The sequence below is a fragment of the Lygodium microphyllum genome, chromosome 24 (assembly GCF_053477565.2).
Source record: "Lygodium microphyllum isolate KBCC chromosome 24, Lygodium_microphyllum_v1.1.10, whole genome shotgun sequence".
NCBI lineage: Eukaryota > Viridiplantae > Streptophyta > Polypodiopsida > Schizaeales > Lygodiaceae > Lygodium > Lygodium microphyllum.
In genome coordinates this window covers 55,917,953-55,944,402 of record NC_141158.1, presented here as the reverse complement: position 1 = coordinate 55,944,402, position 26,450 = coordinate 55,917,953, and the positions used below count along the sequence as shown (strand labels likewise).

Genomic DNA, 26,450 nt, shown 5'->3' with positions numbered 1-26,450 from the left:
TTCTCAAAGTATGATGCACACAATCATCCTTCCATGGGGATAAAAAATACAAACACATGTCATCCTCACAATCATGTAACTAATCAAACTACCTTTTCCTAGATTATAATGAATTAAGATCTTACACATCTCAACTAGCATGTATCTCTCTGCACCCAACGCTAGTAATGATAGCTCATTAGACCTCTACATCATCCTAATCCTTATAAATCCTCCTAGATCATATGGTATCCAAAGTTCATATGTTGACTCATATCCTTCTTCCTCTTATTCATCTATTTCAATTTGCTCATCTTTCACTAGGTTCTCCAATACATACACCTCTTCTATATCTCTTTTCTTGCATATCGCGATCCTCTTCCCTACCATAGTCTCCCTCAAGTCCACCTCAATCATTTCTGACAAAGCATACGTCACATGCAATAATTTACATCCATCATACTTAGTTTCTCTCCATTCTAAAAACTATCCTATAGGACCACCCTATAGAAAATTGTACATATATTTTGATGCATAAATTGGATTGTTGAGATTTAAAAAGAAAGAATATAGCCTCACTTATGATCTACAAGTTTATTGAACACACCAAATTCCTAAGATTTTAGCCTCTAATTCTTTTTGCATAATCTGCAATTGTAACTTTCGCACATGGACTTGGATGAGGACCAAAATTTGTATGCCTCTTCCCTAGATATCAAAGCCCATTCTAGATGTATTAATCACCATTAATCCTATTCCAATTAGAACATTTCTCAAAAAATTCAAATCTTCCCTATCTATCCACTGCAATAACCTATAGCCATATCATCCTCTTGGATTATAGTGTATCAAAAAGATCAATTCCAAGTAACATGTATCCACCTGCATCCTACTCTATAGAATCCACAGGCCCTCCTAGATCAAATGGTAGAGGTACTCATGAACATATTATACCCTATAGATCCCCTTGGATCATAAGATAACTGTGAGGTTTTTTGCTTCACTTTGGCAATCTGCTCAAATTCTTGAAACTCATATAATCCTTTAGCACATACATGAAAGCATACTTCGCCTTAGTCCAACATCCAAGTTTGTAGCATAGGTAGAGTAATGTTGCTCCCAGTAGCTTTGCAATTTGCAATTGAAATTCATAGCATATGTCTTTGCGTCTCATTTGGAAAAAAAACCTTTGAAAGTCTTTGGCACAAGAAAAAGTGGAGATTTTTGGTCAATGTCTTCTTTGCACTCTTCTTTGTCATATGCATCGTCTTCTTTTTCATCCTAGGTCATGGTAATCTTTGGTTGTATTGGCTGCAAACTGTATAGCATCTGCATCCACAAACCTTTATCATCCAACTCCTCTACATCTTGCATATGGACAACCTCAATCAAAGTATCATCCGCATTCAAAGTAGCACGCCCCTACTCCTCTTTCTATTCTTCCTCTTTTTCCCTTGACTCTAACACCTTAATAGGCTCAGTGACCTCTTTGGGAAAAACATCAATGGCTAGCATATGCTCCTTAAGTAAACCATCCTCCTCTATCACTAGATCTGTCATGTCTTTTGCTATTAAAAATGACTCTTTTTGCAATAAATAATCATAATTCAACTCTTTTCACTGTAGTAAATTAGCTTTCTTCCCTATTTGGTGAAATAAATCAATAAATCACTCTTTGTACTTATCTGAATCAACCCTCAAATCCAAAATAAATTAGTCTCTTGCAATACATTCAGTTAAAATAATTTAGCATTCTTCCCTTTTGCTTTATAAAAGAAACCTTGATTATTATTTTTTGTTGAACTCAATCAACTTTTGATAATTTTGGTTGAAATACATCACCCCTTTGCAACTCTTTTGGCTGAAATGATTTGTTTCTCTTTTCTTTTCACTTAGCAACCTTAAATTCTTTTCATTGAAACTAAATTAGATTTTGACCATTTTGGCTAAAATACATCAACCCTATATAACTCTATTGATTGAAATAATCTAGCCCTCTTTTCTTTTTTATGAAATAAATCAAAAGACAACTCTTTTTGTTGACAAAACTCAACACCCAACTCTTTTTGTTGCATATAATCAACAATCTCATGGTACATATCCAAGGAATGAACTTGCAAGAAACTAGAACCTCTTTGTAATTCTAATTTTAACACAGCTGAAATATCTGTAATAATATCTATACATGATAGCCCACATTATCCTGCAATAAGCTATGTCTTCTTGACTCTTTTTCTTTTCTATAAACATATTGCTTGTCAAATGACCATAGTTTTGTCTTCTTTACTTTTGGCTTCTTTTTCTCTAGCTACAATGCATATGCTGCTACATAAGCTATTTGTATAGGCAAAATTCTAAAAGTTTCTTTATGCCTCCTTCCCAAAGTTTGTGACAATAGGTTGTCTCATTTCAATAGAGCAAAACTTCCCATCCTACTAAAAAATCAAATTTTGCTTATGAGCCTCTTTAAAGGGCTCACAATCCTTGCAGTCATCTTCGGTGCTATTACACCACATGCATATGTGCATGAAAGCTTCTCTTCCCGAACTCCTGGGTGTTGTAGAGAGACCTGCAATCTTCAGTTGATCTTCCACCCTTTCCCTTTTCAAATTGATATCCCTCACACTTTTGATTAGCTCATCCATACCCTTATCCTTCGTAGGAGGAGCCAAAGGAATGGGTGATTTAACCACAAAAATATATAAAGGCATAGGAGTAGCTCTTAGAGAAGATATGGGAGTAGATATAGGGGAAGATATAAGCCAGTGTGCCACATCTGTGTCTTATTCAGCATAGAAATAACATCCTTGGCATCTTACCAATCTATTTTTGGACCCATTACTTTGGTTCCATATTCAAGTAACTTCACTAATTCCATCTATTGCAATGGAGGGTCTGTTGTCTTTAAAAATAGCTCTACCTTCTTGTAATATTCCCATCTCCATGTGCAAATGGGGGTTTTGGGAGGGGGAAATTTAAATAATTAAAATTTTTATTTTAAAAAATTTAAGAGGAAAAAAAGGAAATTGAGTTGCAGTCAGGCGATGTCAGCAACATCATTACCCTCAAATTTTTTACTACCTCTCCCTCTTGGATCCAACGATAAGAATGCCACCTTGGATACATCAAACCACACACGTGTGATGAGAAAATTTGTGACAATGTGCAATGGAAGAAGGAACTCAAACACAGAGAAAGAGAGAGATATATAATCTGTAAGAGAAGAAGAAAAGAAACTTGTACTGTACAAGGAACAAATGCTAAACACACAAGGAGGACTGAGCAGTCCTAGCATGTAACCCATAGCGTTAGTTAGGGCATTGGATCAGGTTGATGATGATGATAGCAGTGAAGATGGAGGAAGATGACCGAGTCGAAGTGTGCACCTGCTAGAAGGAAGGAAGATGACCTAATGAAAATGAAGAGTGGAGAGGAACAAGCTATAAATAGCCAATAATTCCCAAATCTAACCAACGTGCCCCAAACGAATGCCAAAAAGCTGGCTAACTAGCATTGAATGTTGGTTGTGCTGGTAAAAATGCCAGAAAACATAGAAAATTTTTCGAAAGGTATGGACAATGTTGAATAGGCAAGGACAGCTCGAAAAATGTAGAAATTGCATAAGAAATGCACATTAGAACCCAACAACTGGAGGAAATGCATAGAAATGCACAAAAATTACCACTTTAGAATGAATAGCCTCCCCCATAAAAACAGATGATAGACCTATGAGCGCTCCAAAAGTCCTTGTATGACCTCATAGGTAGGAGATGACAAGGCATGACAAACAGGACTGTTAACACCCCCTCTCAAACCCTGGATGTGACGAAAGGCTAAGGAGGAAACACACCTTGGGATGGCAAGGGGAATGCTAATGTCGATGAAGTCCCCACCAATGAACAATGCCAATAAAGAAGCTCTTCATGATCCTAGAAAACCCCCTTTGAAACACTAGGGGCCAAGAAATCCACAGCCACATCACTGAGATCGTCCCCCTCTAAAAGGGATGGGGGGTACGAGGGAAGCATTGGAGGAGACGGTGGGGGATGGGAAGAAACCCATGGAAAAGATGGTGCACAAGGTGAGAATGGGTGTAGCAATAGGCAATTGCCTCAAAAAATTGTGCATAAGAGAAGAGAAATGGAGCCCGTAATGCCCACTCTCGTGCCAACCTATCATGATAACAATCCCTGTAGAAGAATCCTCAATACAAATGGTGTGCTTGGTGAAGATAACCTAGGTACCAACCCTAGTAAGGCCATAAATAGAGAGGAGGGGAAAGCCAAAGTCCATAACATAAAGGGTCTCTAAGAGGGAGCTCTTGGAGAGGCAAAGTGCCAACACCACCAATAGGCATCGATACAATGTCACACTAGTGGCTAATCCTCAGAAGGGTGTAGATCTTGCAACAAATCACCTTGTGGAGTCATATGAGCAAAAGCTCCATTATCAACTAGCCAAGCTCATCCCTCATGTTCTGCAACCTATTGATATGATCCTTCATGGAAGTAAAATCATCAATAACAAGCATATGCAATTTCTTCTTGAGAGTAATCCGGTGGGTAAATATATTGTGATGGTACAAAGAAGCAAGCTTTGTCCACATTTTTTCTTCTTTTCGCAACCTGCGCACATGCACTAGGACAGAATCCTATAAGCTCATAAAGAGGAAAGATTGGACTCTAGAGTTAAGCCGATCCCATAAAGTTGCACAATCCATTGATGATCCAATGGTGAGTTCCTCCACTGGACATGGAATAGGATGGCTAACAGACTCCCAAATATTGAAGGTTTCAAGGATACACTCCACCTTATATGACTAGAGTGAGTACTTTGAACCATTAAGCCGTCCTCTTTGGGTAAAGAAGGGAGTATGTGCACCTGTATAGAGGGTGCTATGGAAGACATATGAAGTCCAACAGAATAGGCCTTCTATCAAATAAGGAGAGAATCGGGAGGAGAGGGTTTCCGAACAAATAGGCTAGGTGACCTCCATCCATGACATGAACTAGCATGAAAATCTCTCCATCTTTCATAGGAAGGGATATAGACCTTTTCCTCTAAGTCAACAAGAACGGGTGATTAGACATCTTTGATATCTTGCAAGACAAACACCCATAGAAACTACATTGGGATGAGACAGGCCCTTATATAATGGAAATCAACTATAGAAACACAAACGATTCAATATAGATGGTCCATTTGGAGGAAAATAACTCTCCCCTTCACACAGAAAGGCTAGGTTTGTTTAAAACAAGGATGCAAAAACCTAATGCTTGCAAATCTATTTAGTCACCCATGCCACCAAAGTTTGCATTTGCTGATGTAGACAATAGCTAGTAGAAAAACACAAAAAAAGTGGGAGAAAATAGGCCGCCTATAGGGGAATTGGCTCTATGATAGCAAAACACAAATTTGTGAGGTCTCTAGAGTAGTCTAGGATGGTTGCCTACACTCTAAAGTGGTCACCTTAGCAATAGATGGTTTATTGCAGCTCCACATAGCTTTGTGTCCTCTCTTTTGGCAATGATACCATGTGAGAGTGGGCAACAGAAGATGGAACTTAAACACAAAGGAGGAGAGAGAGACATTATGCAAGAGAAGAAGAAAGGAAACCTACAAGCACTAAATAAGAAACAAATGCTGAATATAGAAGGAGGATTGATCAGTCCCTACATGTACCCCACATCTTTAGTGAGGGAACCAGATTAGGCTAATGATTATGGCAACACCAAAGATGTAGTTAGAGTGTGCACTTGACAGAAGCAAGGAAAATCACTTGATGATAGTGAAGAGTAGAGAGAGGCAGTTTATAAATAGCCAATAATCCCCAAATTTGGTGGACCTACCCCAAGGGATGCCGAAAATCTAGTCGAACAACATTTAATGGTTGTGCTAGTAAAAATGTCAAAAAATTACAAATGGCACATCCAAAATTTCAAAAGGCATGGACAATGTTTGATAGGTAAGGACAACCTAAGAAATGTATAAATTGCACAAGAAAAGCACACTCAAAATTGACAATCGAAGGCAATGCATAGAAATGCACATAGATGGCCACTCTAGCATGAGTAGCCTCCCCATCAAAAACCCGTGATGCACTTGTTAGAGCTCCAAAATTCCTCATTTGACTTAGATTGACTTAGATTGAAGCTCATAGGCAAGAGATGACACAACATGATAAATATGATTGCTAACAAAAAATTCCCTCAAAGGCATCACTAAGAGAGAGGGAGTGACAGTTCGAGGAGAAGCAATAGTCCAATAGCTCTTACATAAGCCTATATAAGCCTTAACATAAGGCTAAGGAGGCCAGTTTATTTTTTATTGCTGCATGGGAGAGAGAGAGAGAGAGAGAGAGAGAGAGAGAGAGAGAGAGAGAGAGAGAGAGAGAGAGAGAGAGAGAGAGAGAGAGAGAGAGAGAGAGAGAGAGAGAGAGAGAGAGAGAGAGAGAGAGAGAGAGAGAGAGAGAGAGAGAGAGAGAGAGAGAGAGAGAGAGAGAGAGAGAGAGAGAGAGAGAGAGAGAGAGAGAGAGAGTAAAAGATGTAGAGAAAGAGAAAGAGAGGAATAGATAGAGAGGGATGGATAGAAAGTGAGAAGTAAGATAGGGAGTGAGTGAGAGAATTAGAAATAGAGACATAAGGAAGATAGCGAGTGAGCGAGTGTTAGAGATAGAAGGGGCGTGAGAGAGAGATAGGGAGAAAGAGGATAAGAGAGTAGGTCTCGTAATGAATATCGGAAGGGCAAGCTTTATATACACACTTTGGGGCCTTGAGGAAGAACTCTTGAGGTTTGAAGCTCTAGACGACAACATGAGGATGACCTATAATTTGCTACTCCCTCGAACCAAGCAACATTAGACCCACGATTCACAAAGGACCCCTAGGTACTTGTTATGCTCCTATTATTCTCAAAAATCCTAAACATGATTGAATGGAAAAGGAAGAAAAGTTGTCTTCTGATTTTAATGATTCTTATATTTAGTTTGAGTCACAATGGTTTTAGATTGTCCACGACTATCACATGAAGAAACGACCACTCATTGAAAGTAAAGATTATCCATAGGAAATTAAATGAGGAAGGTTACACTTGAGTAGTGCATGAAGTATTGAATGAGCTTGGAAAATAGTTTGTGATGTAAAGAAAATATAAAGAAAAGACTAGAGATGTATTATTTAGCATGTGACTTGAGTACTAAGAGAATAGCATGTATCATTTTGTGATTGTACTCTAAACAAATTTAAGTTGTGGATTATATATTTTTATGAAGTATTCAAGGACATTATTTGGTCTTTTGAATTTATATTTTCATATAAGACTTATTGTCTTGGGGAAGAGATGGCCTTCCTAACCAAGATTAGTGGGTTGATTTGTATGGAATATTGAAAGTAATTGTGTAGATTGATGTTATAGAAAATGAATGTTTTCCTAGCTAATGGTGATAGATTTATTGCTTGAATGTGTATTTGTGCAAACGTTATTGTGCTCTCATGGATGGGTTTTCGTTTATGCACTAAACCTCTTCTAATATGAGTGAAAAAGTTCTTGTGCTCTCATGGATGGATTTTTGTTAATGCACTAAACCTCTTCCAAGGTTAGTGCCAAGAGCCCTTCATTGAGGGGCTATTTTGACCACACTAGAGGCTAGGATTTGCCCTAGATGCGAGAGGTCGAGAACTTGGGCTAGGCGGTGATAAGGGTGCCAGGGGGGCTTTGATTGTAAATCCCTTGGATCTATCAAGGATTGACCTTAGTCCTACAAGCCTAGGATGAACTTCCTAGAAGGTCTTGATGCTAGATAGGGACGGATTAGTGGATCATGTGCCATGAGATTTGGACACAAGTCCTAGATTAAGGGCTTTAATGCTAGGGTAGCATTGCACCTTGGAGAAGGTACATGATAAATACATTATTTAGTAGCTAGTTTCAAAGGATTGTTTGATATTTTCTTTATATATGTGCCAATAAATTATGTGAAGAGCCAATGTTTAATGGCTAATTAAGGAAATAGTCTTTGCATGTCAAACATAAATGTGTTAGGTTAATTAAATAACTAAAATACACCATTGAGAAACAAAAGAGGGTGGAACCTCGATGGGTCTATTGTCCTACTGGATGGGTGGTTTAGGTGCGTTGAGAGTTTTCCTTGCTAGAATTAGGAAAAGGCCAAGTGCTTGACTACTAGTGTGTCATCTTAGATCCTGATCAATGTTGTTTTAGGGAATGGGAGAGTTGAGTATATACCCTATGGGTAGAGGGATTGCCACATATCACTCCCTCTCACTTCTCACTTATTATGAGCCAAGTGAGGTGTTGATTCACTTTGATTCACGTATGTTATTGATTAAATTAATAAAACTAAATAATGAATAATCAAACTACTTTGAAGACCAATTTTGAACCTAGAAAATGTGTTAAAAGTATTACATATAGGCATATATATGGAATATGTATATGGATGTTTTTTTCTTATTTTTTCATCATTGAATATGTAACCATACAAGATCTCATTGTAGACCAAGGTCAAGTCTTCCATCTAATGTTAACTTTTATAATTGTAAATGTCAACTATACCTCCATCATCACCTTTGTTTAGTATTTTTAAAAAAGAAAAAGTTTCACTTTTTAGGCTAAAATTATGGGTCCTTGGACATAGGTGAAAATTAGGGCCATTTTTAATCTCCTAAAATCATAATGATTGCCAAATATTAAAACTTTTGGCATAAAAATTGGGCTTTAATTGCCTAAAATCACTTTTATAAGAGGAAAAGTATAGTTATCCATAGATCTTCATAAAAAGGATATAACAATGTGTGATAAGATGTCTCTCAAGTTGAGGACCTTGTCATCAAATAATGATCAATTTTCAAAGAGATGTCATTGAAAAAAAATCACTATCTATGTCATTGATAAACAAAGCTTAGCAAACTTGAAACCAAGGGTCATGATTGGCTTGACTTATTATGATGAGTAGTAAAGAATACACACAACAAAAAGCTAGAATGTATTTGAACAAAGCACACTAAGTAAAAAAGTAAGCAAAGGTTATATAAGCAGGCATCTAAGGATTATACTACACACACTCATTATTAATATGTTGTGATACTTAGAGTTAGAGAGAGAGAGAGAGAGAGAGAGAGAGAGAGAGAGAGAGAGAGAGAGAGAGAGAGAGAGAGAGAGAGAGAGAGAGAGAGAGAGAGAGAGAGAGAGAGAGAGAGAGAGAGAGAGAGAGAGAGAGAGAGAGAGAGAGAGAGAGAGAGAGAGAGAGAGAGAGAGAGAGAGAGAGAGAGAGAGAGATTGTGGAAAGCTAGAGAGATAGAGGGAAAGAGAGTATTTATATGTATGTATGTATGCATATATATACATAGAGAGGGAGAAGGGAGTTAGAGAGAGAGATTGAGAGATTAAAGAAAAAGGAAATCATGGTCTACTTCCAATGTCAAGTCATTGGATATCGTCTTCCTCCTTAGGGATTTCCTTATCACTCTCCTTGCTCCATCCAATAACCTCAACTTTATATACCTCTATCTTTTATCATTATTACTTCTACCCTTGTTACATCTCTTATTCTCTATTTGAAATTTACATTAAAATCTTCAAAATTTTATCATATTTATTCTCATCTTCCTATCAATGTTCACTCATAAGTCGATACTAATGACTCACTCTACTATACACTATCGTCTCATGTTTGATATATGAGTTTCATTTCTTGAGCATATCTCCAAGTTCTCCCTATACAATGCTCTTTTGTTTCCTTTTTTTTCTATGTTTTCTTGTGTTCCAATCTATTACAGTAGTCTTGTATGGTTCCATCATTGCATCAACTTATGACATTGTATTAGTCATCCAAGTTTGGGCTTTGGGTGATATTTCTTCCTATGGACAATCTTTCCTCGCACTCTTTTGTTTCTAATTATCCTCTACTATTTATTACAGCTCAAGTGATCAATCCCTACTATAAATCAACTTGAGTTTCTACCCCTCACGCCTACATCTCATCGTAGGTGTTGGCCTTTTTTATTTTCTACATTAATTTAACATTGATGACTCATTTCATACCTTATAAATCTACATTTTGATCTATGGTTACTGCTTCTTGCATTTAATGCTTGTGCAAGCTAAGTGATCATTTTTATTCTTTTGTCAAAATTTTCTAAAAAATTTCACCTTGATTATCTCAGGTTTTGCATTTGTTTTTTAATCAATTCCTATTTCCACTACATGTGAACTCATCATTTGTGCAGTAAATTTTGTATTTGATTGGCTATACACTCTTTCTATTCTTTATCTTCTCTTCCTATCATCTCTAGATGAATCCTCCCTGTTTTTTTGTTGATCACAAATATCACAACTCTTATAGCTTAACATGGAGTGATGTTATGAAAGTATAGTTTTGGTAGAAGTGATTATGGTGCATGCTTTTTTGGGGCTATTGAGAATTGCCAACCTCCCAAATTTTCTCTTCTTGATGACTCATACTATGAAAAATTCATATACGGGTGGTAGGAAGAATACGTCAAAGGCGCAATGCTACCACTATAGTTGGAAGGGACATTTGTATAATGTTTATAAGGAGCTAGCAACTTTGAGGAAGGAGAAGGAGAAGGAGAAGGAGAAGCAAGATATGAGTCATCCTCCTCCTCTAATAGGAACTCATATCCTTGGCCAAGTGAAAGTCCATGACATGGAAAGGGTCACGTTCTTTAAATTGTGGAAGAGCTTAGTAGCCCCTCCTTCTAATTCTTTCTAGCACACATAATGTAGTCATCCTCCATGACTCTCCAATGCCAAAGAGGGAGTGTGAGAGGGTGGTGAGATGGGGCTAGTGAGCCTCACCTATACAAGTATATAAGTGCAAATGATGGTGAGAGGGAATGTGGGATGGTGGTGAGGTCATGCTAGAAATGTGAGAGGGAATGTGAGAGGTTGGTGAGGTGGGGCTAGTGAGCCTCATCTCTATACAGGTATATAAGTGTTGAGAAGCACAAATCTAGAGCAGGGCTATGCTATGCAGGTTGAAGCTCATGAATAAGAAGCATGATGGATGTGGATTAGAAAAGAAGCATGAGAGTTGAGACTCACCACAATCTTGAGATGACAAAGAGACAAGAGTGAAAGGCCAAGGTACAATAGCATTGCATTGAAATGATAGTCAAGTACATAACTTTATAGTTCCATGATGGTAGCACTCTTCCTCATTATGCCAATGGGATTGAGGTACCTTTTCCTAGTTGCTTGCATTTTCCTTGCCCATATGCCAATGGGATTGAGGTACCTTTTCCTAGTTGCTTGCATTTTCCTTGCCCATATGCTCCATACGAAGAGGCATACAAATGGGCACGATTTCCATAACTCTCAAGACCCCTCTTCAATCACAATCAAGAGGGCACAAAGTGTGTAGAGGCTTTAGTGAATAACCACCTACAAAGTATGGGCGTGCCTCAAACATTGTGACCAACCAAAGGCTATTGCAAACAATACTAAGTGTGGGTACCAAAAACATGGTGGACATCCAAAGGCTATAAGAGGGGCTTCACAAAGTGTATAGAGGCTATAGTGCCAAAAGTTACATGAGATTTTTTACAAAGATTATGAAAGGAGCACTAAGGAAAGTTCATACAATGCTTAAAAGAGTCGATTAGAGTTGTGGGAATAGGACTAGTGATGCAAAGTCCTTCTATTTTTGGTCTTCTTTTTCTTCTTCTTCTTCTTCTTTTCCATGGTCTTCTTCTTCCTTCATAGCTACAAGGTAGGCCTTTAGAGACATTTTTTAGGTATGAAAGAACTTCTCAATGTGTCCAGTTCTTTTGCAGAAGTCACAAACCAAGTGGTCTTTTTTCCCCTTGTGCTTTTTGTTTAAATACAACACTTGTTCATATTTTGAAGTACTTGGCTCTTCTTTGCTTATGATCTTCTTTTATTATTCTAATAGAGAGACCTTAATGTCAACCAATTTAGGGGTTGGTATGCTAATTAATGTTGTAGAAACATTACCATATTTAGGATGAAGACTTTTCAACAAAAAACCAATGCATACATCCTCATCCATCTTTATTTTAATTCTTGCAAGTTGAGTTAAAATACTTTCCATGTAATTGAAGTGAGTTGCTAGAAAGGTAGTGCTCTACATATCAAGTGTCAAGAATTCAAGTAGCAACCCATATTTAGAGGATTTGGATTGAGCTCCAAACAAGGATTCCGACTAGTCCCATGTGTCATGAGAGGCTTCACAAGTATCCACATGATGGATGGAGCTATCATCCAACTCAAGCTTTATGATAGCTTGAGCTTTGTCATTGCTCTTTTGCAAAGCTACTATAATAGCAACAACGAGGCTTCTTCTCTCAAACAGTTGGTGATTTCCCATAAGCCCTTCATTAGGATAAATTTTATAATTGTTTGCTAGGTGAAACTAGACTCCCTTGAAACCGTAGGATTGTGGGACTTTGCCCATGTTGAATGACTAGAATAGTAGCAAATCAGCACTAGAATTCTTAGATTTAGAGCAATAATGAGCTGATTGTGTCAAAGGAGAGAAGTACCAAGAGGCACTAGATGAGGGTCACAACAGACACTGCTTGTTTGAGATTGAATCTTCTTGAGCTGTGAGTTTGAGTATTCCAAATCTTCCCCTCCTTGTTGATTTGATGTGCAAATGTTGTTGGAACTTCAGAGAATCATTGAACCATAGTGACAATGACTTGGCTTGAGGTAAATGCGGTAAGAGAATGAAGTGGGAAAGGAGCTTGTGGCAAAAATGGCTATGGAGTCTTCTGCTAGGGTTTATAGTTGACAAGTTTTTGTGATGGCAGAGCATGTAGACACGATCATTTGCCACAATATTTTATGGGAAAGAATCTTATAAGGTAGACTCAAAAAATCCTAACATCACAAGAGGAATAACAGCATGTATGCGCAGCCTCAATCGTACGACTAGCAAGCAGCGTGGTTCAAACAATGATGATTGATTTTCATAATGTCGGGCTATGGAGTGCTCAATGTCAAGGACTTAGATGATGAGAAGTTGCATCTTGAAGTAAAAAAGGTATCCCTAGAATAGATCTTGCAAATATATGCTCTGGTTTGAGAGATCCAAAAGGTCCAAGGAGGCAGGATGCATGCGGAGTATGGCTGCCAAGAAGTAGAAGGTGTAGATGAAGTGAGAGATGGATTCATTAGCTGGCAAAGAGGAGATGAAAGAAGAGTTTTTAGAGCTGATCCATGCTCAGTATGGATTTGATACCATGTTGGGAAACAGAGATCTAAAGTACGGCTATGGTATGGAGGTTGAAGCTCACAAACAAGAAGCATGATGGATATGTATTAGACAAGAAGCATGGGAGCTAAAACTAACCACAATCTTGATATGAAAAAGAGAGAAGAGTGAAATAACAAGGTACAATAGCATTGCATTGAAATGATAGTCAAGCACACAACTTTATAGTTCCATGATGGGAACACTCTTCCTCACTATGCTTATGGGATTGAGGCACCTTTTCCTAGTTGCTTGTATTTCCCTTCTCCAAATGCTCCATACAAAGAAGCATACAAATGGGTGTGATTGCCTAGCTCTCAACACCCCTTCTCAATCACAACCAAGAAGGCACAAAGTGTGTAGAGGCTTTAGTGAATAACCACCTACAAAGTATGGGCACACCACAAGCATGGTGATCAACCAGAGGCTGCTGCAAACAAATGCTAAGTATGGGCACCAAAAACATGTTGAACATCTAGAGGCTCTAACAGGGGCTTCACAAAATGTATAGAGGCTATAGTGCCAAAAGTTACAAAAGGCGTTTTACAAAGATTATGAAAGGAGTAGTAAGGCAAGTTCATACAAGACTTAAAAGACTCTATCAAAATAGTGGGAATAGAAGGACTAGTGAGACAAAACTTCTCAATGTGTCTAGTTCTTTTGTAGAACTCACAAACTAAGTGGTTTTTCTTTCCCTTGTACTTGTTGTTTACATACAACACTTGTTCATCTTTTGAAGTACCTGGCTCTTCTTTACTTCTGATCTTCTTTTCTTCTTCTAATAGAGAGGCCTTAATGTCAACCAATTTAAGGTTTGGCATGTTAATTAACATAGTAGAAACATTACCATATTTAGGAGGAAGACTTTTCAAGAAAACACCAATGCATACATCTTCATCAATATTTATTTTAATTCTCGTAAGCTGAGTTAAAATAATTTCCATGTAATTTAAGTGAGTAGCCAAAGAGGTAGTTCTCTTCATATCAAGTCTCAAGAATTCAATTAATAGCCCATATTTAGAGGATTTGGATTGAGCTCCAAACAAGGTTTCCAGCAAGCCCCATGTGTCATGAGAGGTTTCAAAAGTATCCACATGATAGACGTAGCTATCATCCAATTCAAGCTTTATGATGGCTTGAGCTTTGTCATTGCTCCTCTACCAAGCTATTGCAAGAGCAGCATCAAGGCTTCTTATCCTAGGCCATTGGTGATTGCCCATAAGACCTTTTTCATTAGGATATTTTTTATCATTATTTGCTAGGTGTGAAATCGGACTCCCTTAAAGCCATGGGATGTTGAGTCTTTCCTATTGAGAATCAGCAATCACACTCACTAAACAGCCTCTTTGTATGGAGCTTCAGGGTCAAGGATATGCAGTCTAACTTATCCCATATGCACAATGGTGCTTACTACAGTTTCCTACTTTCCTATAAAGCATTGTACTTGCTTCATTTCTTACTGCAATGATAATACTCTTTTCTTTTCAGTGAAGTGTCAATGTCATTGTCCACATACACAAGATTGTGTTTATGAGTCCAAGTCTCAATCTTGGAACCTAATTCACTTGTGTAACAAACAGTGTCTTTGTCTTCTCCATCATGAGTTCACACTTCTCATTTCATCCTCCATAGCTTCCGGTTTTGCCATGCTCTAGATCCCGCATTTCTTACATGGTATCAAAGCCCAGTTGGGCATGGCATTGCTTCTCTAGCCTCTCTTGATTCCTCTCAACCTCAGTCTAGCTCAATGTCAGCTCATGACTTCGTCTCCCAACTCTACTCTCACTGAAGCTTCCATGGCAGCCATAGCCAGCAGCACCTTGTTAGATTGAGCTGCTTATATCTCACTCCACAGGTCAAATCTCTTGGAGCTTCCTTCTGGAAAAGTATTCCCCAGCTCACAAAGCTTCCCTGTATCACATCAATCCAGGACATTGGACCATTTGGAGCTCAGCATTGTGAAAATCCTCAATCTCTGCTCTGTGTCTGCCATAGCCAGACAAGACCTACCTTACTTGGAGCTTCAATAACTCCTCAACCAGGCCATTTCAGCCCACGATTTCTTCTAGGGAGTTGTTCCTCTACTCAAGGCGCTTCATCTGGCATGAAAATCGACTACATTACTACGCCCTGACTCCAACATTGCAGAAATCGCGGAAATCTGTCCTGAACTGCGCCGAATTCGTTCGAGCTGCCTGCGTGCTGCATACAGTCCACGATCTTGACGATTATCATGGGGCTTTGATAGCCCATGAAGTCAGCTTCCTAGACATGTAAAAATTTTTGAAAATGATCAAGTATAGCTCCTGCAATGTTGAAAAAACCAGGCCCCTGTCTCAGAAACCCTAATTCCACCATAGCCAAAATTTCTCAAGCTTTTTTTTCTCAGTTTTTTCTTTCTCCTGACACTCAACCCAAGCCTCTGTCACTCTAATCCATTGATCCAGCATCAAATCAAGGAGGGGAAGGACCTGAGAAGATTGAAGAATGACCGAACGATCCCAAGCTCAAACATCAACACTGACATAGTGTGTTTTCACACTGTCATTAACTGTGTCTCTTGACACACTGCATTTTGCTCTTCTACTGATAAAATCTCAAAATTCTGGTGTTGATTTGCTGCTGCTCTTGCAACCTCAACATGGGAAAAGACTCTCCAAATGCTTGATTCAAAGGAGTCGGGTTTCACACCTGGAAAACCCGCATCAAGCTCATCTTGATGAAAAAGGGTCTCTGGGCCATCACAAATGGCAAAGAGAAGAAACCTCGGGACGCGGACCTTGCAACTACTTGGCAAAAGAATGATGACAGAGCCCAGGCCATTATCAAACTGGAGCTAGACGACAGTTATATCCATCATGTGGATAGCTATGAGACCTCACAGGATACATGGAAAAGACTTGACACCATGTTCGGTGCACAATCTAAATCATCAAAGTATGGTCTCCTGATTGAGTTCTTTAGGCTTGAAATGAAGTATAGCACATCACTTGCCACACATCTTAATTACATGGAAGGACTCCTAACCCAACTTGCAAGAATCAACATTAAAATGGATGAAGATGTTTGCATCGGTGTGCTACTTAAGAGTTTGCCTCCTGAATATAATAATGTATCAACAACTTTAATCAACATGCCAAATCCTGAACTTGTTGATATCCAGGCATCACTATTAGAAGAGGAAAAGAAGCTAAAAACTAAGGAAGAACCAAGTACCTCTAGAGATGAGCATGCATTATATGTTGACAACAGGTACAAAGGCAAGAAGGATCAGCTCTTCTGTGACTTCTGCAAAAGGACCGGACACACCGAGAAGTTTTGCCATGCAAGAAAGAGATCCCAAAAGGCCTATCTAGTCGCAGCCAAAGAAGAAGAAGAAAATGGAGCAAAGGAAGAAGAAGATGAAGATGAAGACCACCAGGATCGGAAGGACAAGACTCATCAGTCCTTGTACTCTCATAATTCTGATAGACTGTTTTAAAAGCCTTGTACTTCCTTGCCCTAATGCTTCCTGCCATAAGCTTTGTAAACTCCTTATGTAACTTGGCATTACAGTCCCTGTACACTTTGTGAGGCCCCTGTTACAGCCTCTGGATATCCACCATGTTTGTGGTATGCCCACACTTTGCAGGTGGTTCTCATTACAGCCTCTACACACTTTGTGCCTTTCTAGTTGTGATTGAGGAGGGGTGTTGAGAATCAGCAATCACACTCACTAAACAGCCTCTTTGTATGGAGCTTCAGGGTCAAGGATATGCAGGCTAACTTATCCCATATGCACAATGGTGCTTACTGCAGTTTCCTACTTTCCTATAAAGCATTGTACTTGCTTCCTTTCTTAATGCAATGATAATACTCTTTTCTTTTCAGTGAAGTGTCAATGTCATTGTCCACATACACAAGATTGTGTTTATGAGTCCAAGTCTAAAATTTGGAACCTAATTCACTTGTGTAACAAACAGTGTCTTTGTCTTCTCCATCATGAGTCCACACTTCTCATTTCATCCTCCATAGCTTCCGGTTTTGCCATGCTCTAGATCCCACATTTCTTACATTTCCTCATGTGAGTGATTGGAATAGCAGCAAATCGGCACCAAAATTCTTAGATTTAGACCAATAGTGAGCTAATTGTGTCAAAGGACACAAGTGCCAAGAGGTGTTAGATGAGTGTCAACATACATTATGCTTGTTCGAGCTTGAGTCTATCAAATCTTCCCCTCCTTGCTGATTTGATGTGCAAATGTTGAGCTTGAATCTTCTTGAGTCGAGCTTGAGTCTTCCAGATCTTCTCCTCCTTGCTGATTTAATGTGAAAATGTTGATATGGAACTTCAATGAATTAGTGACTTAGAGTGGCAATTACTTGGCTTGAGGCAAGTGGGGCAAGAGAATGAAAAGGGAAAGGAGCTTGTGACAAAAATGGCTATGGAGCTTCTGCTAGGGTTTACAATTGATTGGTTTTTTTGATGGCACTACATGTAGATGTGATCATTTTCCACAAGATTTTAATGGGGAAGAAGCCTATAAGGTAGGCTTGGAAAACCCTAACATATCAAGACAAATGGTATCCTGTATGCATAGCCTCAATCATATGACTAGGAAGTAGTGCAGTTCAGACAACGATGGTTAATTTTAGTAATGTCAGGTTGTGGAGTGCTCAATATCAAGGAATTACATGATGAGAAGTTGAACCTTGAAGTAAAAAAGGTATCCCTAAAAGAAACCTTATAGAGATATGCTCTGCTTTGAGAGATCCAAAAGGTCCAAGGAGGTAGGGTGCATGCTGACTATGGCTATCAAGAGGTAGAAGGCATAAATGAAGTGAGAGATGGAATCATCAGCAGGACAAGGGCAAAGAGGAGATAAGAAAAGAATTTGCAAATCTGAGCGATGATCACCGTGGCTCCATATCATGTTTAGAAACATGGATCTAGAGCACAGCTATGCTATGGAGCTTTAAGCTCACAAACAAGAATCATGATGGATATGGATTAACAAGAAGCATGAGAGCTAAGACTAACCACAATCTTGAGATGACAAAGAGACAAGAAGGATAAGGTACAATAGCATTGCATTGAAATGATAGTCAAGTACATAGCTTTATAGTTCCATGATGGTAGCACTCTTCCTCACTGTGAGTATGGGATTTGGGCACCTTTTCCTAGTTGCTTGCATTTCCCTTGCCTATATGCTGCATACAAAGAGGCATAAAAATGGGTGTGATTGCCTAACTCTCAACAAAAAGTACAAAGGATCTAGAGAAGGATTTCCCTTTTGCATTGATGAAATTCTAGTAAGTTTTCAAATCCTAGATCTAGGATTGATATCCAAGTTCATGATGGGTTCATAAAGAGCAAGATTGGCTTTTAGTTCAAGCTCACATGAGGGAGCACTTTGTTGGTCTAGCAAAATGCAATAAATTTATCTTTACTTATGCTCAAAGGTATTTTTGATAGGATGGTCATGTATGCTACTACAAAGCATTGTTTGACAAACATAAAGAGATGCTATGATTCTTCTCCATTTTGAAGTTCTAGTATGATCAACATTGACATTAGGTCCTCTATGAGGAAACTTGGTGTGGTGGCTTGATCACCCACTACTTGGATCCCAAGGGGTCCACTAGGGTTTACTATATGGTACCACGTGAGTGTAAGGGAGGGGGGTTATTTAAGGGAAGGAAGGTATATTTTATAAGGTAAGGTACCATAAATAGGGGGTAGATAAGGGGTATTTTCATATATTCCTTGCACGCAGGTGATGTCTCCTTATTACTACTAGTGAATCCCCCGTGACTTGGATATCCATGTTCCTATTTTGATGGCCTTGTTGTATAACATATGATGATTTATTATCCTTGTATCATTGTATTATATCAGATCACTTAGGATATGAGAGCGAGTGTTAGCAGTTTAGTCAAATGATGAGTGAATCTCGGCATGTGTAGTTGTGGGTTGGGAATTCTATAGTATTTTAGGCATTTTATATTGTCATCATTCTATTGATTTGAGCCATTTATTGCTTGTTGACTACATATTTATGTTGTTCATTGGTGACATCTAGATTGCATAATATGTATATATATCTCCCTCCTTCTTAATTTGGATCATCATCATTCACTTGCGAATTCTCAGTGCATGTGCTATTGGAGAGAGGGAGGCGATGACAATACTATACATCCCAATGACTCACTATTGTATGCAATTCTTGCATGGTATGGATTCCATTTCCAAAGCATATCTTGGAGTTCTCCCTTTCTAGTGTTCTTTTTCTTATATTTTACATTTTATCTTTTGTTATGCAATCTGTTATAGTAGTCTTCTACACTTCCATTGCTCCATCCACTTTTGAGAGCACCTCCACCCATATGATGCCCTATTAGTTTCTTTGAAGAAAATGATAATACTATTCATTCTATGTAGATACAAAATTAATTAGCTTACTTGGAATAAAATTACTAATATAATTAGCTTATTTAGAAAGCTAGTAAGCAAGTGCCTAAATCTAGTGAGAGGTATAGACCATAACCTATAGTAGACATAACTACTTCGATACAGCCCATTAACCACAATAGACAAGTACAAATTAAGATAGTGAGCACCAAAATACAACAAACACAATACATGCCAACCCAAGTTTCTATCAAATGAGGCTCAATGGTTGATGTATATTTCATATAGCACTAGATAACCCAAAGCATTTTCATGATGCCCCATTTCATGCAAAATGTTCTAGATGTGTCCCTCTTTGCATTATATTTTATGTATAATGTCATATTGCAAATTTGCAACACGTGTCACACACCTTTTTGTGCACTAGAGGATTTCAAAACTAAACATATGGATGGTTACATTCCCTATGGTATTACTGAGAAAAGGTTGCATTGAACATGAGACCTCCTTGTACTCAAATCATGTGATTGTTATCAAAGTATGATTTCACTCATTCTGTGTGTGGCTTTACTACATTTTTGAGACTTTGGAAGTATATTAAATTTACCTATAAAAAACGTTGGTCATTTGATTTCAATCATAAAAACTAATTATCTGAATCTTTGCCTAACTTTTAGTTGGCAAGGACCATAAGTTTCAACATGTAGATGCAGTACAAGTGGTAGAAAATGTGCAACTCAAAGAACCTATTGATGGAGAAGCAAGTAAAACCACAAAATTTTTCCTTTTATAAATTAGTCTTTTAAAAAAATTTACAATGCTAATGACTATGGTTTAAAAATTTGTAGAAATTGACAACTCTTGGCTACTTAATGGAGATAACCAAGGATGCAACAATTTCCAATTTGAGGAGCAAATTGCACATGTAGGAGACAACAATCAGGATGGTTCAATTGTTTATCAAGTTGTTCCACATGATGTTTCTTCAACTCAACAAGAAATGGATGAAGACACAAAGAAGAATATCACTACGTGCAATACTTGTAATAGGGGTGGAAGGACTCATTCACATGCTTCTAATAGTAGAAATAGAGGCAAGAGATTAGGAAAACTAAATGTGGTTAGGTGGCACGTTAATCAAAGACTTTCCCTTTGATGAATTTCATGCATGACAATATAACATGCTATCTTAATTACTTTTTATTGATGAACTTGTTTACATATTTGGCTAGCCATTATTAAGAAAATTCTAGTGTCATATGTATCAAAGACCTTACAAATGAATTCATCATATAAATGGTTGACATAATCTACGTCATCCTTAATGTAGTAATTTTCATTTTCATTGAATGTTTTTTTTGCATATGTGTGTGTGTGTGTGTGTGTGTGTGTGTGTGTGTGTGTGTGTTAAGAAGCCCATTTAACATTATGCTTTTGGTTTCATTTGATTTCTTTTGTAGTTGGTTGGTATCTATAAAGTTCCTAATAAAGGTTTTAGATGTTTGATTTTACAGCTTAGACATACTTTATGGGTTGCTTGTTAAATAGTAAATTCTCTACAAATGTAGTTTAATACTTAATTTCTTGGTGATAGTTGATGGGTTTGTTTATTGAATAAATTTTTTCTATTCTAAAGCATATATCAATACGGTTTCTAAGCTTGCACATGTAGTCTTAGTATTGCATGGTTAATAAATAGAAAACATTTTACATTGCTAAGCCATGCATGAGTTATAAAATAGTGTATATAAGGTGTACTTAATCATTTTAAAATATTCCATATTCAAGATAGATCCCACAATTCTCCCATCCACCAATCTATAGGTCTACACACATGGTACATATCCCATTCATGACATGGTACCAGAGTCCTCTAACAGCCATGGGAATGTGCGAGTGAAGGTATACCATAAAAGTAAAAAATAGGGTCTCTATTCAGATTTTCTGGAGCCCATTTTATCTCTTTAGTGTTGATGAGCATCCCATAGAAGTTCTGCATAAAGTCGACAACTTGACAATCCTCCATTATTTCAACTATCTTTTTTGCATATTGTTCTAGATTGAGGAGTGTTTAGTGCTTTAGACAAAGAGAACAATAAGTTTTATATGTCCATATAACTATAATTTGGGGTAGATAGGCTTTAGAGCTCTATGCCTTGGGTAAGTCCATGTAATGACAATATTGGATTGATAGAGTTCTATGTTTCACACACAACGGTTTTTTTTTTCAAATAACCACTCAAAGTTTGCTCATAGATGTAGTTTCTACCCATTTCAAGTGGTTGGTAACTCACTTTGAATATCCTTAAACAATAATTAATATGATAGAGTCATGATTTATAGTACATGCATATGCAAAGCACATTATATGCAATATGTGTTCAAAAAATATACTCATAGCTTTCATTGAGCAAGGAAGATATATATGAACACATAGTCTATCATGTGAATAATGAGAAAATACAAATCTAAGGTGTTCCCTAGCTAGATTAACCAAGCATTAAATTTGAGAAACATAGTTGGAGCTAGGAAAGTCAAACCAAAAGATGATAGTTCAAATATGTGAGTTAAAGCAAGGACTAAAGAGAGACATCAAGAAGTTTGATTATATTGTGCAAGAGTGATAAGTCCATTTTGATAAGAAATTTAGAGATTTGCACAAGTAATTCTTTCACGAAATCAACCCTCATCATGCTTCCTTTTGGCCTTTCATTTTTCCTCACGAATTCCTTCAAGATTTTCAAAAGTGCTCAAGAAAAAATATCCATTAGGAATGCATTATGCCACATGTAGGCATCTCATCCGCCAAATGGGCTATCTAATGATGTAGCTGCATTGTAAGAATAGATTGTATGAAAGTCTCCTCTACCAAAAAAATCACATCAATTTCCGTCACACTAGAGTATCCTCAAGTGATGTGGAATCAATTTACTTAAAGTTGCATACATATTATATTAGGGGTGAAAGGCCACATATGCCTAGCTCCCTACATTTACTACTTATTCTCTACACACATGTACATTGCAAGTGGTGGCTACCCATCACTGTCATGCTATTCTTTATTATTTCTATGATGATAAAATAAGGGAAGGTAGGTTACACATTGTGATGTTGGAGTTTGCACACATTTTCTTGCTCTCTCCTCTTGCTTAAACCTCCATAGCTCTTACTTCCTCTTCTACTTTCAGTGTTGATCCATCTTTTAACTGGTATCAAAGTGAGCATTCAAGGAGCTTCATCCACAATAGAGTCAGCCTAGGAAGAGAGCTTAACATGAAGCTTTCATGGTAGCCACAAAACAAGGCATGAATCAATCCCATTGAGCTTCCATTCTTGAAGGTTTGTTTTAGCCTTGCGTAGGACCTTCCCAACACTAAGTTGAGCTCCAAAAAATACCTATTGTGGTTAGTGGTAGCACCAGTAGAAGCCTCTAGGATAGCTAGCATGATTTACACTAGTTGTCCTAGTTGCTCCAAATTAGTTGCCCTCAATCATTTCTAACTTGCTCTAGCTCTTAACTTACTTTGGCATCAGTTATTTGCTTAGCATCCTCCTCGGAATTTATGGGTTTTTAAACACTTCTTGAAGGGTTTTAAGGTCAACCATTGACCAATGGTTCAAGGCATGTATGTTGTTCATTGTTTGGACAACAAGCATTTACTTGTTTTATGATCTATTGATGTTTATGGGGCACTTTTTTTCCCCCTCAAATGATGCATTAATACTTAAAATTTACTTTTGCATATATTAGAGCTTTATTAGCTCAATTATTGTAGGGTTTACTACTCTAACAAGTTTTGGATAATAAGAATTCATAGTGAAGGTTTATGCTATTCATACCTACACATGCTTCAGGGATGGTGCATGTATGTATTGATGTTTGGCATTGATTCTTATTCCCAAATATGTTTATGTTGAGCTTTGCATCTTAGATTTGAGCTGGTTTGATTGCATTTGGGCAATGTCCACCTACATTTAATTTTTATTGATTATGGGCTTGAAGGCTTATTTGTAGGTACATGCTCCCGAATGTATTGATTCATGTCATTGGGCACTAGGATGTTATGAGGTTTAAATATTGAGCTTTGCTTGGCTCTTGACCATTCTAGATTCACTTTCATGGGAGAACTTTGATATTTTTTATTACAGAGCTTATACTCTTGAGTCTATGGGAGACTCGCACTTGATTATGCACATATGTGTTGGGCAACTGGCACTCAAAGCCTTGGGACCATTGGACACACTCTGATTACTTCAAGAGCCTCAGCACACAAAATCCTTGGGCTATATCTTACCTAGACACTCGCATGTGGATTGAAACCTATTTTGTAGTGAGCATTGTGTAGCATACCACCAACCATGATGGATGCACATGCAAGCGCCACAACTCAAGTGAATGCTCCTTCGACCGCCAACCCTCTACGACCTCCACGTGCAAAAGTTTGAGCATCGGCATGGCAAGAGAGAGTGCTTGGAGAGAAGAATAGTAGAGCTTTATCCTCTTTGTCCCTCACTCTCACTCTCTTTCTTTCAATCTCTCACTCTCACCCTCACATCCTCTCTAATAAAGAAAGCAAGAAGGAAAGTGCACAAAGTTTTCACACACATGAATAGCTTGCTCAATTCATTCTCATCCTTTTTACACACTTTTTTAGAGTTATATTTTGTCCATCCCTCTTGGCCATCTGGCCCATCTTTTGGGATAAAAGACTGGTCATCTTGTTGAGAATCAGCAATCACACTCAAACAACCTCTTTGTATGGAATCTCAGGGTCAAGGATATGCAGGCTAACTTATCCCATATGCACAATGGTGCCTACTGCAGTTTCCTACTTTCCTATAAAGCATTGTACTTGCTTCCTTTCTTAATGAAATGATAGTACTCTTTTCATTTTAGTAAAGTGTCAATGTCATTGTCCACATACACAAGATTGTGTTTATGAGTCCAAGTCTCAATCTTGGAACCTAATTCACTTGTGTAACAAACAGTGTCCTTTCCATCATGAGTCTACACTTCTTTTTCCATCCTCCATAGCTTCCGTTTTTGCCATGCTCTAGATCCCGCATTTCTCACATGGTATCAGAGCCCAGTTGGGCATGGCATTGCTTGTCTAGCCTCTCTTGATTCCTTTCAACCTCAGTCTAGCTCAATGTCAGCTCATGACTTCATCTCCCAACTCTACTCTCACTGAAGCTTCCATGGCAGCCATAGCCAGCAGCACCCTGTCAGATTGAGCTGCTTATATCTCACTCCACAGGTCAAATCTCTTGGAGCTTCCTTCTGGAAAAGTATTCCCCAACTCACAAAGCTTCCCTGTATCACATCAATCCAGGAGATTGGACCATCTGGAGCTCAGCATTGTGAAAATCCTCAATCTCTGCTCTGTGTCTGCCATAGCCAGACAGGACCTACCTTACTTGGAGCTTCCATAACTCTTCAACCAGGCCATTTCAGCCCACAATTTCTTCTAGGGAGTTGTTCCTCTGCTCAAGGTGCTTTATCCTGGCACAACAAATAACCACATTGGCAAGCTACAGCTCTGGCATTGCACAAATTCGACGTCGCTGCCCCAGACTGCGCCGATTCTGTTCGCGCCCCCTACGTGCTGCATACTGTCCACGATTTTGACGATTATGATAGGGCTTTGGTAGCCCATGAAATCAGCTTCCTAGGCATATAAAATTTTTTGAAAATGATCCACTGTAGCTCCTGCAATCAGCAAAAAACCAGGCCCCTGTCTCAGAAACCCTAATTCCACCATAGCCAAAGCTTCGAAATTCTGACATTTTTCACTGTTTCTCTCACTGAAGTTATCAACAGTGATTTTAATCACTGAGCAATACTCTTTGAAGTTCATTAAAGTACTGTCACTCAGATCTGAAGGCATCAGCATCAAATCAAGAAGGGGAAGATCACTTGGATTTTAAAAGAGTAAAAGACTTTTGCACATCTGGTATTCATTGACACTCAGTTAGTGTTTTTTAGCACTTGTATCTCTCAACCAATTCTTCTGTTGCTCAAATCTAATAAGTCTGAAGTTGATTTGCTACTGTTCTCGTAAATCTAACATGGGCAAAGACTCTCCAAATGCTCGATTCAAAGGAGTCGGGTTTCACACCTGGCAAACCCGCATCAAGCTCATCTTGATGAAAAAGGGTCTCTGGGCCATCACAAATGGCAAAGAGAAGAAACCTCGGGACGCGGACCTTGCAACTACTTGGCAAAAAAATGATGACAGAGCTCATGCCATTATCAAACTGGAGCTAGACGACAGTTATATCCACCATGTGGATAACTGTGAGACCTCACAGGATACATGGAAAAGACTTGACACCCTGTTCGGTGCACAATCTAAATCATCAAAGTATGGTCTCCTAATTGAATTCTTCAGGCTTGAAATGAAGTCCAGCACATCACTTGCCACACATCTTAATTACATGGAAGGACTCCTAACCCAACTTGCAGGAATCAACATTAAAATGGATGAAGATGTTTGCATCGGTGTTCTACTTAAGAGTTTGCCTCCTGAATATAATAATGTATCAACAACTTTAATCAACATGCCAAATCCTAAACTTGTTGATATCCAGGCATCACTGTTAGAAGAAGAAAAGAAGCTAAAAACTAAAGAAGAACCAAGTACCTCTAGAGATGAGCATGCATTATATATTGGCAACAGGTACAAAGGCAAGAAGGATCAGCTCTTCTGTGACTTCTGCAAAAGGACCGGACACACCGAGAAGTTTTTCCACGCAAGAAAGAGATCCCAAAAGGCCTATCTAGTCGCAGTCAAAGAAGAAGAAGAAAATGCAGCAAAGGAA

The 26,450-nt window shown here is 38.2% G+C and overlaps 1 protein-coding gene across 2 annotated transcripts in view; it reads left to right on the top strand.

The window, feature by feature from the left end:
• Window positions 1-20,892, top strand: part of LOC148015115 (uncharacterized) — a 29,567-nt gene extending 8,675 nt beyond the window's left edge. Inside the window, exons 4-5 of one of the 2 annotated variants that reach the window (XM_087665524.1) lie at window positions 20,306-20,392; window positions 20,477-20,892. In XM_087665524.1, coding sequence (XP_087521650.1) covers window positions 20,306-20,392; window positions 20,477-20,784 — 395 coding nt within the window. In that variant the 3' untranslated portion in view covers window positions 20,785-20,892. The remainder of the gene's footprint in view (window positions 1-20,305; window positions 20,393-20,476) is intronic. The other variant, XM_087665525.1, reaches the window with a different exon arrangement.
• The last annotated feature ends 5,558 nt before the right edge of the window (window positions 20,893-26,450 follow it).